The sequence below is a fragment of the Odocoileus virginianus genome, chromosome 1 (assembly GCF_023699985.2).
Source record: "Odocoileus virginianus isolate 20LAN1187 ecotype Illinois chromosome 1, Ovbor_1.2, whole genome shotgun sequence".
Taxonomy (NCBI): Eukaryota; Metazoa; Chordata; class Mammalia; order Artiodactyla; family Cervidae; genus Odocoileus; species Odocoileus virginianus.
In genome coordinates this window covers 100,743,447-100,760,456 of record NC_069674.1, presented here as the reverse complement: position 1 = coordinate 100,760,456, position 17,010 = coordinate 100,743,447, and the positions used below count along the sequence as shown (strand labels likewise).

Sequence of the window (17,010 nt, the reverse complement as noted above, 5' to 3'; positions counted from 1 at the left end):
TGCAGCTGTAAGCTAAGTCAGGTCCATGATCCAGGCTAAAGGCGTCGAATAGCAAATCAAGTTTTCCCTGTAGTGCTTGGAACTCCCCAAGTCTCCCACAAAGACCCTGTATCACTCACTCAACAATCCCAGAACACATACAAGATCCTTCTGCTGTAATCGTTCTCAGAAACCATCAAAAAAGTCCCAAATACAGGCCTTATTCAACTGAAAACTTTTGATGACATGCTTTTTTGTTGTTACATCTCATACTCTATAAAAGCACCGCCTCCTCCTCTTTTTCCTCCTTTTTTAAAAATGTCTTTGGTTTGTTGGAGAAACTAGGATATTTGTCTTTTAGAATGTCCAGTATTATGGATTTGGCTGATTGACTTTCCCTGGTCTCTTAGAACTTGCTCCTTTATTCCCAAGTGTGCCTTACAATGTGGCAGTACAATGATAGGTAATGAGATTTAGAGACTTGCTTAACTTTAGGCTTAATTTTTTTTCTCTCCTTCTGTCTGCAAGATCAGCTCATTGGACGGGGTGTCCATTTCTTGTTACCTGATATCCATAAGTGAATAATGTGTGCTGGCACACTTTTAGTAAGGTTAAAATTATCCCTTAGTCTCATTGCTCCATGAAACTGTTTCCGTCAATCTTTCATGCCCTGGTTTCAGCATCCACATATAATCATTACCTAGATACACACTTTCACTAGGGTTATCTAACATGTTACTGCCTGTATTAGCTGGGATTCCTCTGTGAGTAACTTTCTCTCATACACTATTTAGTTTTTAAGACTAAATAAAAAAGAATAAGTCCTTTATTATTTCTCTTAATTCATTATTTTTCAAAGTAATGAGAGGGTGCTCTAGCAACCTTCAAGAGTCACCAAGCAGGTACACGTGTGTGTGCGTGTAATGATTAACTCATGTTATATTCATGTTCATATACTTACCTATATTGTGGTCAATATTTGTTTTGATGCTCATGTTGCCTCATCCCCTAATGGTACTCTCCTGTTCCTATGATAGGACTCATTAGGCTTCCATAGTTTCCTTGCTTTTTTTAATGAAATGGCCCAGGTTCATCTTACAGATTTCTTGTCCCAGGCCTACACTCAGATTACTCTCAAGACCTCTGGTTTCTCTTAGTGACTGTGATCTGGGCAGTAGCTGTACCTACTACTGCTAGATTGTCATTGATCCAAAGACTTTGCAATGAAAGGGTGGGAGACACATTTTTATAGAATGTATAATATTGTAGTCTATATATAATAGGTTCAAAATAACACTACAAAATGCATTTTCAGAAGTTATTTGACTCTTGGATTATATTTTCCAAAAGATACATAGTCAAATTACTAGCTTTGAAAGTCGCTGAAAATAATCATATACCCTTTTCACAGTTATGCCATTATTTAATATTAATTTACGTTCAATTGTTTTGGTTGGTTTCAAATTTTAGAAAAATGCTTTTTATTTTTTAAATTTTAGTTTTACCTGACACGAAAATTTACATGGTTCAAGATCAAAACTATATAGTAAGGTACAGTCACATCTTCCTTCATCTTATAGGTAACCATTTTTAATATAATATCTTTGTATCTTCTATTACTTGTCTATGTGTATTTAGTCACATTGTTCTAGACCTTGGTTTTTTAAATGTATTCTGAGGATCAGATGATATTTACATACAAATAATTTGCTCACTTTTCATCCATAATTTCTTCAACCAACCCCCTAATGATAATTGTCTCATTTGTTTCCAGTTCTGTTATTCCAAATAATACATCAACCATGGCATATAGCATTTTCATTTTTTTTGTTGTTCTCATACCTTTGGGATAGATTTTTAAAAGAAGGATTGTTCAAGAATAGCACAAACGTACTTATACTTTTGCCAGATCAGGGGCATACTTTTAAATATTACTCTTGCCAAGAAAATGTAGGAATTTTTTAAAAAAATCTTGTTACAGAGAAGGAAAAAACTGTTTAAATGAAATGATCATATTTATCATAAATATTTTATTAATGGAATTTAAATTACTAAATGTATGCATTGTCTCTGATATAATATAAACACAGTACAAAAATTTTAACAACATATGCTGAGTGGGGATGGATGGATAGATGAACAGAGAGAATTTTCCCACTCCGAGGAGAACATTTCTGATATAATTAATGTACTAGCTTTTTAATTCAGTCAAAAATGTTACTTTATTATCTTTTAAATGACATAACAGAAATGGAAGTAAGTTAGCAGGATCTACATACTAGCATTTGTAACATTTTTGAAGTATTGGTAAACCTTCAAACTTGTCTCCTTGGGCCTAAAATATAATCTAATTTTTAAATGCAAAATTAAATATATTTGCTGGTCCTTTTTATGATCCTATATGTTAAAAAATATGATTATATTGTCTTTTGTTTTTCAGTTACAATCATCTTCTGAAATCAGGGAGGGCAACCCCAAGAACTTGAGTGAGTCATATTTGCTTTTATATCTTACACACAGCAAGAATTTAACCTCATAAAAAAATAGTTGAATAGCATATTTCAAACAATAGATTCACATTTGAATAGCAGCTACTTATGTATTAAAAAATACACAAATAAAAAATGTAACATGTAAGAACTGGTGAATAACACTAATTATTTGCTTGCCTGTGTTACCATGTTGTCCTTCAGATATAACCATAAGGACATTCACAAGATGACATATAAAAAAAAAAAAAGAAGCTAGTTAAAATTGCTTCTTCTTAATTTTCAGTCTTCTACTGGCAAAGAGAAGTCTTGGCATCTTCTTGTTCTTTTCCTTTTTCAAGGCTAAGATCAACAAAATAAAAATAAACATCATATGTCCCCAGTCTGTAGGCTCATTATAAATCACCATTTCTGACATGCTTACAAACCCACCTTGTCTTACTTTTAATGAGTATAAAGTCAGTTTTACTGACTATCCACTAAGTTAATAGCATTCTACCTTTAAAATATCAAGACACAGCTACTGCTTACTGTAGTTAACCTGTGTAAGCATTTAGACAAAACTGATCAGTAATGAAGTGCTATTTATGTAGAAGTAGTCTAGAAATGGCAATATGCTATTAGTAAAAAGGGTACATAAAATAATTTTGTTTATGAATTATGTATAAAGTTAGTTTAAAAACTGAATAAGAAAAAAAACCAAAACATTACCTTTTACACAAGTGCGTTTGCAGTCCTTCAAGTTGACAAAATTATTGTTATTCCCTCCACAGCCAGTATAGGTGAAGGCCTCACAGGCTTTGTGTCTTGGGTTAAAATAATAGCGAGTGACATTAGCAGAACACAGCCCCTCATCTTTTGGGCTGTAGCAAAATGCTGGAGCTTAATGGAAAAGAAAAGAAAATTAGAAATGCAGTAATACTGGAAATAAGCTGTGCTGATTACTGAAGTAACTGAAGAACATCTAATCCCATAGAAGCTTCTTTCTGAATCCAAAATATTATACTAAGCCATTTTAAAAGTGTGCCTCAAATTTCAAACACATAGTTTGTTAATTATAAATTCTTACGGAGTAGACAAAATTTCAAGCTATATCCTTGTATCATTTGAATGTGTAAAGAAATTAAGCCCCCAAGACATATATGGTCAGGTAAAAATGAGCTATGTTTCAAGAGAAAATATGTGACGTACTTTGGCACACTCTCTTGTGTTGGTAGTTTTATTTTCAATGTTTCTATCAGCTCTCCTTCCATTATTAATCAAGAATACATGTATCTAATTCCCAGGTAGCCAGTGGAACACTTACATTTACATAAACAATTTAGGAAAACACCAGCAACAAGCAACTCCTCATTAATTCAAGATTTTGCATACTCAACACGGTATAACTACAGAGCTTTATCAGAGACTGCCAAGGCAAATTTTCCTTGTTTGTTGAACTATCTATGTGTACATGTCTCTGCCATGCCTACGGAAAACTCCAGGACTGTCTCTACCAACATTACCCACTACCCAAGTAACCCATCATTTTAGGGATCGCATGGACTATGTAGATAAACCATGGGGAGGAGAGATCAATTTGTGCTACAATCTGTAATTACTAAAGAACACAAAAATCTAACAAAAAGTTTAGAAAATTTCAGGTTTCACCAGCTTAAGTCTCTCTGTCACACTATCTCATATATACACCTGATTTCATACATGTCATTCATTAATGAACACTGTAGTTATTTTATGTGCAAGTTAAATAGATGAGAAATAGTTCTAAAGAAACAATACAGAAGAGGAAGTAAAAGCTTGAATCATAGCTTCGTCACTTTCCAGCCCTGAGAACTTGGCAAGTTATTAAACTTCTAGCTCGCACTCTTGCATGTAAAAATATTCCCTCACAGGGCAGTAGCGTGCAGACTGGTATCATATTATATGTGAAATCATCAGAATGCAAACCAGGTTAATTTCATATCAAATTATTAATGTTTTCACCCTAAAGTCTAAATAAAGAAATGAAGAGAGTATTTACCTCTCTTTGGCGCACAGAAGTCCATACACGTAGCTTCATCTGGGAACCGGTTCTCATTGTTGTGACACCCACCAGATATGAACTTTTCACATGTCATAGAACTTAGATTGAAGAAATACTGTTCTCTGAGCTCCCCACACTGCTTCTTATGCACTTTTAACCGGCAAATTTTGGGAACTTCTAGGAAAAGGAGGGCATAAAACAATGTTAGTCAAAAATTAGCCATCTTACTCTTCTTTTAAAACTTGACTGTATTTTCAGAAACCACTGGTGGTGGCCAGAGGTAGAGTGGTGGTGGGAGTGGGAGGCATGATATGTAGTGCTGGGCTAGTAAACGCCCAAAAGATTGCCCATTAGTCCAGCTACAACAAGATTTTGTATCCTTGGGTCTAGCATTCCACAGATTCAACCAACCCAGAGAGAAAATATTCAGGAAAAAATAATTCCTGAAAGTTCATTAAAACAAACAAACAAACAAAGCTTGAATTTGTCCTATGCTGGTAAGGAATCTAGAGATGATTTAAAGTTTAAGGGAGAATGTGCACAGGTTCTATGCAAATACTGTAGATGTTGCATCGGAGAGTTGGGGTCTTGGAACCAGTCAGCACAGACAATGAGAGACAACTCTATCCAGCTTTTGTTTTTTTTAACAGTGTCTCCAGACCTGACTCAGCTATGATAAATTTTTCATGCTTACTGGAAAGATTATTCTCTCAGAGTGTTCTGATTGTTTCTACATATGAAATTAATCAAACTTATTCATAGGAATACACATTTTTCCCTGGCTCAGTTCCTTTAACAGTTGAGCCCTATGTTCTGTTATAGGCCTTCACAGAGACAGGAAACATAATTAATATAAAATTGCAAACAGCATTGTGAATCTCTATATTTTTTTATATCTCTATACTAACCCAAGATCTCTTTGGGTATCAAGGGACAAAAGTAAGGTTATAATTAGCTTAATTCAGACTTTAATAACTGCAAGTATTTCAGATTGCTACACAGTGGACAAGAGAAAAATGCCCTCTCAAGGAGGCATAAAAACCATAGGTTTAGAACTGATGATAAATACAGACAGGCACTTATGTTGCACCTAATACCTGACCTCTTGCATCCTTATTCCTTAGGTGAAATCCTTCCGGAGTCTGCACAAACACTGAATTATGATACATGCCAATTAAGGGAGAGGAAATGTTTGTCGTTGAAAGTTTCATGATCACTTTTAGTCAACTGAAAAGCAATAAGTCTAACAATATCTGAGAAAATCAAGGATGAAACTTACTATAGAAAATGGGATGTGAAAAATAAGCTCATTTCTCACTTAGCCCTTCTCTGCCTGTCTTACAGGAATCCTGGGCGTGGGGGCGAGCACTTACTCTCAATCTTCCAGCACGCTTCGTTGCAGGCCTCCAAAGTTTCAAAATTGTTGGCATTGCCCTCGCAGCCGCCGTACATGAACTCGCGGCAGCTCTGCGTGTACCTGTCGTAGTAGTAACTGGGGATCCGCGCCCGGCAGGGCCCGTCGTCCGGGGGCAGGAGGCAGATCTCCGCGTTGTTTCCTACAGGAGGGGCAGGGGAGCCAGAGTCAGAGGAGGTCAGCCGCATCTCGGAGGCGGGAGAGGCTTCCCCCGGGGGGGTGGGGGTGGGGAGTTTGGTCCCAGCGGCTTCCCAGTCCAGCAGAAGGGCCTTACAGAGACAGAAAGTGCAAACTTGCGGTGCACGGCAGGAATTAGGGGAAAGTAGGGCACAGAGCGCGGATGTAGGGGAGCGCGGATGTAGGGGAGCGCGGATGTAGGGGAGCGCGGATGTAGGGGAGCGCGGATATAGGGGAGCGCGGATGTAGGGGTCCGCGGAGCCCCTGCCGCCTGGCTACGGCGAAGAGGGGTCCCCTGGACGCGCGGGTTGAGGGGGGGGTGTACCTGGCGGCGCCTGCGGGGCATCTCCCAGCGCAGTTCCCACGAGGAGCAGCGACAGAAGCATCAGCCAGAGGGGGCGAACCGAGTCCATGGTGTCCAATTCAGACGGTGCCGGCGAGAGGAGGGGAGGAGGGTGCACGGCGTCCAACCTCCGGGCGGTCTGGATCCCAGCGCGGTGGGTGCCGCTGCTTTTGTAGGGTTAGAGGCCCTCAGAGACGGACAGGGCGGAGCGCGCCTTCGTGGAGCCTGGAGGGGAGGCTGATTCATGCCCCGTGAGCTCTGTGACCCGGCCGCCTCCCTGCGCTGGAAAGTGTGTGCGGGGGAGAGGAATTCCCCGCCAAGCTGAACCTGGCCCCAAACTTTCTCCCGTGGCTCGGCGGGGATGACCCAGATGAAGCATTGTGTCAGAGATGGGAAGTCGACAGGCTTGAGGGAAATGACCTGGGCGTGATTGCACAAGGTTCCAACTTGCAGCATCATGTAGAGGCCTGAATCCACACTTTGAAAGCACAAAGTCCATGTCTTTTGGCGGGCAGAAAGTGTGAAACTCCTAGGGCCCAAGGAAGCAGCGCTTATTACATTAGATCCTTTAATTAGATTAGAAATGTAAGCGTATGCGTATCTATTTACCTTTATACAAAGATAGGGGCTTCCCTGGTGGCTCAGATGGTGAAGAATCCCCCTGCAGTGAGGAGACCCAGGTTCAGCCCCTGGGTAGGGAAGATCCCTTGGAGGAGGGAATAGCAACCCACTCTATTCTTGCCTGGAGACTTCCATGGACTAGGAGCCTGGCAGGCTTCAGTCCATGGGGTGGCAAAGAGTTAGACATGACTGAGCAACTAATACTTTCACACATATTCATATTTCAGTAGAGGTCTAATTTACATTTCATGGGCTCATAACATGTCTAAGTGTATAGTTGGGTCAATTTTGACAATTATGTATACCTTTGTAATCACCACTCCAAAATCCAGAATTAGAACATTTCCATCACCCCAGAACATTCTCTCATACCCTTTCCCAATCCATCCTTCCTACCCTAGGCCAGGGACAATAACTCTTCTGATCAGCATAGATTGGATTTCCCTGTTCTAAATCTCATGCAAACAGAATCATAAAATATGTGCTGTTTTGTACTTCACTTAACTACTGTTTTTAAGACACACATATGCTATCATAGGGGGCTTTCCCTCATGGCTCAAAAGGTAAAGAATCTGCCTGCAATGTGGGAGACCCAGGTTCAATCCCTGGATTGGGAAGATCCCCTGGAGAAGGGAATGGCAACCCACTCCAGTATTCTTGCCTGGAGAACCCCACGGACAGAGGAGCCTGGCGCGTCACAGTCCATAGGGTCCCAAAGAGTCGGACAAAACTGAGCGACTAACGCACACACTCACATGCTATTTCAGAGTTTGTTCCTTGTAAATGTTGAGTAGTCTTGCAATGTATGAGTATACAACGAATGTCCTGTTACTGGACATTTGTATTATTTCTAGTTTGGGGCTACTAGTATGAATAAAGCTGCTTTGTGTATGCAAACAACTTTTATTACTCTCAAATAAAATATTTTAAAATGCTAGAAACTGCCAAATAGTTTTCCAAAATGATGCTCCACCCCTACCAGCCATGTGTTTGAGTCATAATTATGTTTTTGGACCCGGAACATGAAAATCCAAAGAGCAGTGGCCTTGGGGGATGGGGCGAGCAGGTCCTGAAGCTTTGATCAAATCAGCTGCTTCCCATACATTTCTCAGTGTCAGGGTGTTTATTACCATTCATCGGTGCTTTGACATAATAGCCTGAGCCTAGCCTTTTATTTATAGAAAACAAATGATCTACACTGGGATTTTATATGAAATGTTAAGGATATTTTTGGAGAATATTTTAATGGGTTCTCTTGATGACTGTGTCTTTCCTTCCTCTGCCTTTTCCTCTTGCTCTATTTAATATTCTTAAGAGAGTAACTATTCCTGGCTTCTTCTGAAGATACTGAAGGGAGTTTCCAAGAGTTCTTTCCAGTTTTGGAAAAATCTCTCTGCTCAAGGTGAGTTAGTAATCTGGGATATTTCCACATATAATGCCTAGGGCCAGTTTTCAGTTTTTCTGGTCATGGCAAAGAACCATATTCGTAGGAAAACTAGCCTAGTCTGGAAATACTTTGTGTCACTTATGCTGTCAGATTTCTAGATATCTATGGTTAAGAGTGACAGGGTTATAAGGATAAAGGTTGAACAACTAGTTTGCCAGAAATGAAAAAAGAAATGGGGGAGGGGTGTGTTGGTTTGAATATTTTACTGATTTCCGTGGAATCATTGCTCCCAGTTATGGCTGATTGCAAACCACCAGAGTTGGAAATGGATGAATACAATCGAGTTTACCAGAGCCAACGTGAGCTGGCTCCAGCAAGTCAAACACTGAGGCAGCCAGTTGGTTTTGGAAAGATATACTCCTCTGAGAATCAGATTAGATCTTCCCAATACCTCCCAAATACTAATAGGGGAGGGAAATTTTACCAGACATTTAGCCAGGATTATGTTGAGATAATCACTTCATGGCAAATAGATGGGGAAACAATGGAAACAGTGACAGACTATTTTCTTGGGCTCCAAAATCACTGCAGATGGTGACTGCAGCCATGAAATTAAAAGATGCTTGCTTCTTGGAAGTAAAGCTGTGACAAACCTAGGAAGAGTATTAAAAAGCAGAGTCATTACTTTGCTGATAAAGGTCCATATGGTTTTTCTAGTAGTCATGTATGGATGTGAGAGTTGGACCATAAAGAAGACTAAGCACTGAAAAATTGATGCTTTTGAACTGTAGTGTTGGAGAAGACTCTTGAGAGTCCCTTGGCCTACAGGGAGATTAAACCAGTAAATTCTAAAGAAAATCAATCCTGAATATTCATTGGAAAGACTGATGCTAAAGCTGAATGTCCAGTACTTTGACCACCTGATGTGAAAAGCCAACTCATTAGAAAAGACCCTAATGCTGGGGAAAGATTGAAGGCAGGAGGAGAAGGGGATGACAGAGGATGAGAAGGTTGGATGGCATCACTGACTCAATGGACATGAGTTTGAGCAGCTCTGGGAAATGGTGAAGGGAAACCCGGCATGTTGCAGTCCTTGGGGTCACAAAGAGTCAGACATGACTGAGTGGCTAAACAACAACAATGTTGAGAAGAAAAGCTAATTCAACCTCAAAGGTAACACATTCTTCTGAATGTGTTTAAGTATGTCTCCCAAATGGACTGAAAACAGATTCAAGGATTGAGACTGAGACAGAATTACCATTCAGCACTGACTACTGTCAATTCTGTTCTTTGTTCTCAGCTGCTAGAAATCTGTGATCACTTTTTGCTTCATGTGTTAATAGAAAGAATAATATTTTGAATTAGGGCAGATCACTTTGGGGAATTGCATGGTGCCACGGGAAAGCAGACTTAGGAGTCAGAGGGTACCTGGATTTTCCTTCTTGCTTCTTTGGAAAAGGTACATAAACTCTTAGAGCCTCAGTTTTCTTACCTGTGAACTGGATATACTAACTGTCCCTTATAAGTGTGCTGTGAGGATTTGACTCAGACAGTAAAGAATCTGCCTTCAAGCAGTAGACCCAAGTTCGATCCCTGCATTGGGAAGATCCCCTGGAGCAGGGGATGACTACCCATTCCAGTATTCTTGCCTGGGAAATCATGGACTGAGGAGCCTGGCGGGGCTGCAGTTCATGGGGTTGTGAAGAGTTGGACATGACTAAGCACATACACACACACACTGAATATAAGATGCATTCCACCTTCAGAGATAATCTAAGAAAAAAAGAGTGTCTTAGAGTTGACAAAATACACAGTTCTTGAGGGTTCAGTCCCTAGATCTGGAAGATCCCCTGGAGGAGGGCATGGCAACCACTCCAGTATTCTTGCCTGGAGAATCCCATGGACAGAGGAGCCTGGTGGGCTATGGTCCATGAGGTTTCAGAGTCAGACATGATTAAGCATCACACACACACACACACACACACACACACACACACACTGGTGAGGATTAAAAGGAAAGCACCTAGGAACTCAGAGAGATGAGCTTCAGCTGCTCACACACAGGCACAGAATCCACTAGAATCATCCCATGTCCCAGTTCCCACTGAAGCCTTGGCACAACATTTTGAGATGGAGCATCAACCACAAGTGAGAAGCAGAGCACCGCAAATTGACCTTGCAGAATGGCAACCCATGACTTTGCTCCCATCAGATTTGCTCTTTGGCTGAGCTCAGAGGTCACCTCTCCACTTCGGAAGGTGTCACACAGTCAGATATTGCTTTGTGATGAGCTCTTCTGGGAAAGTGAGCTTCAGGGCTCTCTCAGCCCCAGCAGGTAGGTACTCAGTACCCTCCGGCCTGCTGTGCAACAGATGGAGGGGCACGAGGTTAAAACCAGGCTTTCGCCCCTTTGTGGCAGAGAGGCTGTGGACCCAGGTTGAAGTCTGTGCACAGACGTGCTCTAGAAATGTCAGTTTCCTCCCTTGTCGCTGTTTAGTCTCTCAGTTGTCTCCTACTCTTTTGCAGCTCCATGGACAGCAGCCCTCCAGGCTCCTCTGTCCATGGGATCTCCCAGCCAGGAATACTGCAGTGGGTTGCCATTTCCTTCTCCAGGGGGTCTTCCTGACCCAGGGATCGCACCCACATCTCTGCATCTCCAGCATTGGCAGGTGGATTCTTTACCACCGAGCCCCCTGAGAAGTCCAGGTTCCTCCCTTGCTCTGTCCCAAATAGACCATGCCTCTAACAGCTCTGTGACCGCTGAGCAGGGACAGGGAAGGAGAACTGAGCACATGGGGGAGTTAGGAGTGTGAAATTGTCAAGCCAGGTGATCAGGAAGAACATTACCCCTCAGTTGCAAAACCTTGAGTATTTTTATATCCCTGAAAAAGATATTTTCCAATGTAAGAGGAAACTAAACTTCCTGGGACTACTTTGAGTTACTGACTTTATTTTTAGGACCGCGTGGAAAGGAGCTATGTGACCACTACAATCAGCCTCCATACAGATGTCATAGCGCTTCTGTCTCCTTAAACTTGTGTCTAGGCCAAAAGGTTAGCGCAGCATAGTGAGGGGGCGGGGAGGGGGGAAGAATTCCTTTATCCGGAGTCAACAGGAAGTGCAAGGCGGGAGGGAACTGGGAAGAACAGTCACCCAGATTGATTTGTCACTGCCAGACAGCTCTAATGGCGCAGCTAAAGAGAGAGGCTCAAAATAGCATAGAGATCTGTAAAATAAGGCATGGAGTTCTTACACCGTTATAGTGTGTGCATGAGTGCTCAGTCATGTCCAACTCAACTGAGTTGACAAATACAATCCTGTGGACTGTAGCCCACCAGGCTCTTCTGTCCATAGGATTCTCCAGGCAAGAATCTTGGAGTGGGTTGCCGTGCCCTCCTCCAGGGGATCTTCCCAACCCAGGGGCCGAACTCAGGTCTCCTGCATTGCAGGTGGATTCTTTACCACTGAGCAACCTTTGGAGTCCCCATTCTTATAGAATGAATGCTGAAAAGAACTGTCAATACCACCTGTTGCAGTATTGCTATTTTACATTTACGAGTCGAGGCCTAGAAAGATAAAATGGCCGGTCACATTCACTTGCCTTCGTTGTTGGCAGAGCTGAGCCTAGAACCCACATCCCTGATACTTAGTCAGTCCTGGATTCTTTCTGACATAGCCAGACCTAGGTTCTTTCCACTGTGTCAGGACCTTAGAGTATTCACTGCTTAGTTTCTCTGTCATGTCCAACTCTTTGCATCCCCATGGACTGATCCTCTGTCCGTGGGGATTCTCCAGGCCAGAACACTGGAGTGGGTTGCCATGACCTCCTGCAGGAAATCTTCCAAACCCAGGGATCGACCAGGTCTCCTGCTTTGCAGGCAGATTCTTTACCATCTGAGCTATCAGGGAAACCCTTAGAGTTTTTAATGTTCACTTAAATACCAGAATCGTAGCACATAAACACTCCTGTGAGTTCAGGAGCAGCATTTTGTATGTCAGATTCCTGCCTCTGTTCTTTTCCACACCCTCCCCCAGCTTGTGAAGTTGATTTGGAACACAGTAGATTCTAGATTTCCCAAGTCCTGAGCATTCTGTTCCTAGTCTTTGAGAGCCCCATGGACTTGAAAGGTGACCATGAATTTAAGGAAAGGATTGAAGCAGATGGTCTTCCCCTCTGTCAGATACCCGAGGGAGCAGTGGCCTGTCTAACTTTTGAGTGAATGAGGAGAATTAATTTAACCCAGTGATTTGGGGAGGCATATCATAACATAACATCACCACTTAAGGAGTTACATTGCTGCTGCTGCTAAGTCGCTTCAGTTGTGTGCAACTCTGTGCGACCCCATAGATGGCAGCCCACCAGGCTCCTCCGTCCCTGGGATTCTCCAGGCAAAAATACTGGAGTGGGTTGCCATTTCCTTCTCCAAGTTACACTGATAACTCTTCAATAAAGAAAGTTCTTGTTGCCCATCAGTTTAGCCCTGTTAAAATAAAATCTGAAATGAGTCCAGCAGGCACTAACAAGGAGTTTGCACATCTGCAAAGAAAGGCAGCTAATCTCTTCTGAGTGAGTCAGTGGTCACGAGAGTTTGTTAAAGTTCAGACAGTTCCTTCACTAGCCAGACATTTTTCTAGTGGGTTGGGCCGAGGAGGAAATATTTGCTCTATCGCACCCTCTGTCGGACACAGAGTGCATTTATCAGTGTTACATAATAAGGTGGAGTCACTTAAAAGCATAAGACATTCCCTATGCCTAATTTTATTATTCTCCTTCGCCCTAAGCAGAACAAGATAATGAAGTATAATATGTGTCTCTTACTACGGTCATTCTTTCATTCACCTATTTTTAAAAATAAGCAGATCAAACATTTAAAGTGTGTCCAACTTTGTGCATTTGTGTACATTTGGGATACAAAGATGATAAACACACCAGGTATCTCATGACAAAACAGGGTAGACAGATAAACACTCTGTGACCCAGTTGCAATATAGTGTTCTTAGTACAATATTAAAAATCTGTCCCAGGTTCTATGGGACCATGGAGGAAGAAATCAAAATTTAAGTAAGAGCTCAATTCACAATAAAAACCAATCCAGGTCAATACGCCTCATATTGCGTCTTCTGTGTCTATGGGACACAAGCTCTTTTCTTCATCAGCTAGTTGCTTTGGTTGGTTCTTTTAGGAGCTGGGATTATCGCAAAGCATTACCCTCCTCAAGAGGGCAGAATTTCAGAACCCCCCTTTCTCTTCTTCCTAGATGTATGTTTCCATCAAATGTCATGCCTACTTGGGGTGCAGACTACCTTTTTTTCTCATTCAGGTTGCTGGACATTTAACTATGGGGGGCACTGAGAAAGTTGGAACAGATTTTGAATTATTTTACCCAGGTTTTTAGCATTGTGAGGCTTCACCACCTGTCCAGAATTCTAGCTGAGGTTACCAATCCACTAGAAACAGCGGCAGGTTAAGAATGAGGGCAGGAAGGAAAAAATTACCCTGAACTCTTATATGTCATGTGGGATCCTCAATAGCGATAAATGTTTGGATAAAATGTTTGTTCAGAGTTTGCATTGTACTTTGCACTCATTAGCTCGTTAAATGCCCCCACAGTAACCACCTGAGGAAGATACTTTTTTTCTCCCCACTCTGCAAATGAGGAAGCTGAAGCTTTCGATAGATATGTGACTTCGCCAAAACTATACATACAAATGGCACAGGCAGTCTGGTTTCTGGTCCCCTGGTCTCACTGTGCCCACTTCTTTTTCTACCACGTTCTTGGGGACTAAAGTTAAACTCATTTAATAGAACCTGTGCTTATGACCCTAGCTCAGTACCTGGGCAGCTCTATCTCAGCTTTCCTTTCTCCTCAAATATGAAGTTATAATTGAGAACTAGCAGAGAACTGCAATTTAAATGCCCTGCTCTAATGCTCTAAGAGAAACATCTGCCGAAGTTGGTAATCAGATAAGAGGATTGGGAGACTTAATCACTAAAGACCTTATTTTCAGGGTTATATTTAGCAGAGAGTAATGGATCTTGACCTTTCAAGTATAAAGAAACACTTTCATGAGAAAGTCTTATTATTTTTATACTCTAGCCCAAATCCTGTGTTGATTATATGTTACTTCTAATGTATCATAAGTCAGTCAAACGTTCATTTGTTATAGCTTTTTTTGTTTGTTTGTTTGTTTGCTATAGCTTTATGTGGAAAAGTTTGGTGTCTTAAGTCACAAAAGAGGGGCAGCCTGCCATTTGGGGGCAGAAGGAGACACGAGCTGCAGTTTGAAAGGAGCCTGCAATGTGGGAGACCTGGGTTCGATCCCTAGGTTGGGAAGATCCCCTGGAGAAGGAAACGCTACCCACTCCAGTATTCTGGCCTGGAGAGTTCCATGGACTGTGTAGTCCATGGAGCCAGAAAGAGTCAGATATGACTGAGTGACTTTCATTTCACATACATCTCCTAGCACTCACAGTTTTGTTTTGTTTTTTCCCTGTTATTGACTGTTAGTGAGAGGAAAACTGAGCTGAATGGAAATGTTTGTACTAGAAGAGAACAGCGTACTAGTCTGGACTAGATATACTGAGCCAGTCAGAGAAGGGTGAGTTGTTCCTACTGGTCAACGGACTTTCCTGTATTCTCTGTCTTCCTTTCTCTTACAATAGAGGACATGCCCTGGTCCAGAGATCAACCTCTTAGCTGCTTCTCTGGGTCCTTTCTTCTCTTGCCTTTTCAAGGACTTCACTCACCCCTCTGTGACATCAGCTCTGACCCCTTTCTCATCCTTCAGCACAGACACTCAGGTTGTAAGTTTCCATTTGGAGTGCTCTATCTCTGATGTTTTTCATCCCAAACTTACAGTTCATATTTGACTCTATGGCCCTTTCCTATTAGGACCCCACTTCACCACTCCCTTGCCCAGCAAAACTTCTCAGAAATGTTATCTTCACTATCTGCTTCCACTTCCTTATCTCCCTTTTTTTCCCACATCCATTCCATAAGCTTTCACACTGAGAAGAGGAAGAAAAAGTGCTCTTGTCAAGGGCAACCCATTGCCACATCCTACTCGACCTCCCAATACATATGACAAAGCAGCTGGCTCTAAGGTCACCGGAGACCACATTTTCCCAACTATATTTTGTCTAACTTTTCAGCAGTAGCTAACAATTTCAAATCCTTCATCATTCTCGAGATGCCTTTTTTTTTCGTCATCACCGTACTATATTCTTTTGGATTTTCCCTACTTAATTGATTTAGTAAGACCTGCAAAGTAGGATCTCATAAATATCTGGGGAAGAAACAATTTTTTATTATTATCACTTTCCTACATCTTTTCAAGTGTCTTAGATAGCCAACTTGCTCAGTAGAAACAGAGAACTAGAGTTGCCCTGGGGAAGAAAGTGAGTTGTCATAGAATCTGTTTGGATGTCTAGACTCGTGCTTAGCTACAGGTTGAAAGAGATTGGTATGCAATTCGTGTAATAAAAATAGCAACAAATACAAAAGCAACTGGCTTTGAAAAACCAAATATGATAAAATGTGTGATCAACTTGATTAGATGGAAGAAAAAACCCCAAACACAAACTACCTTTTATGTGATAGGGAAAAAACTCTCAACAGAAAAAGAATGATTTATGAAAGGATGTAGTATAAACACAGTAAGAGATAAGAAGGTTGATTCTGACCTAGCAATCAAGAGCACCTGGTCCCTGGTAGTTAATAAATATTTGCTGAATAAATAAATGCTTCTTAGTAGCCATCATTTTACTGGCCCATGTAGAAAGAGAAAGAAGAATAGATACACAAATATAAAGGGATACCAATGGGTGTTCAACACAGTGTCTGACACATGGTAAATGCTTAGAAGTTATTAACTAATTAATCCTCATCACAACAAGCTCATTTTCCTTTATTAATTTCATCTCATCTCCTCACTTTAGAGGGCTTGGTGTTAATCCTTCATTCTCTTCTCTTTTCTGTTTTTTCCTGGCTCTCTCCTAAGCTCTGGCCTTTCCCATAAACTCCAGACTGCCTATTCAAATAAATGTGTAGCAAGCATTTTAAACATGGGATTTCCCTTCTCAAGTCTTCTCCATCTCAGGAAATGTTAGGTTGCTGCAAAAGTGATTGCAGTTTTGCATTGTTGAACTTTGCCACTTGATACTGGAATGCATTCTTAAATAAATGTGGTCATGTTATATATCATTTTAATGCACATTTCTTTCTTTATGGTTTTTGCTAATGAATTATTGATGTTTATTTCATATGTATTTTAGACTATGGAAAAATGATGTTAGACAGAAAGCAAATTCGAATGATTTTCTTATTTGAGTTCAAAATGGGTCATAAAGCAGCGGAGACAACTCAAAATATCAACAATGCCTTTGGTCCAGGAACGGCTAATGAACGTACAGTGCAATGGTGATTCAAGATGTTTTGCAAAGGACACAAGCACATTGAAGATGAGAAGTGCAGTGACCAGCCATCGGAAGTTGACAATGACCAACTGAGAGCATGATCAGAGCTTAATCCTCTTAAAACTACATGAGAAATTGCCCAAGAACTCAGCATCGACCAT

At 41.2% G+C, this 17,010-nt stretch overlaps 1 protein-coding gene across 1 annotated transcript; it reads right to left on the bottom strand.

The window, feature by feature from the left end:
• Positions 1-1,283: 1,283 nt before the first annotated feature.
• TFPI2 (tissue factor pathway inhibitor 2) lies at positions 1,284-6,774 on the bottom strand. Its single transcript, XM_020913772.2, has 5 exons — positions 6,408-6,774; positions 5,865-6,047; positions 4,489-4,668; positions 3,180-3,350; positions 1,284-2,810 (listed from the first exon to the last, which is right to left on the bottom strand). The coding sequence occupies exons 1-5, from the start codon at positions 6,493-6,495 to the stop codon at positions 2,728-2,730; spliced, it is 705 nt and encodes a 234-aa protein (XP_020769431.2). The 5' UTR covers positions 6,496-6,774; the 3' UTR covers positions 1,284-2,727.
• Positions 6,775-17,010: the final 10,236 nt, after the last annotated feature.

Excerpts from the sequence above, each read along its gene's own strand:
- TFPI2 (XM_020913772.2), bottom strand. The coding sequence starts at position 6,495 with ATGGACTCGGTTCGCCCCCTCTGGCTGATGCTTCTGTCGCTGCTCCTC. Across the intron at positions 6,048-6,407 it reads TGCCCCGCAGGCGCCGCCAG|GAAACAACGCGGAGATCTGC; the intron begins GTACACCCCCCC and ends CCCCTCCTGTAG. Across the intron at positions 2,811-3,179 it reads CAAACGCACTTGTGTAAAAG|CCTTGAAAAAGGAAAAGAAC; the intron begins GTAATGTTTTGG and ends TGTTGATCTTAG.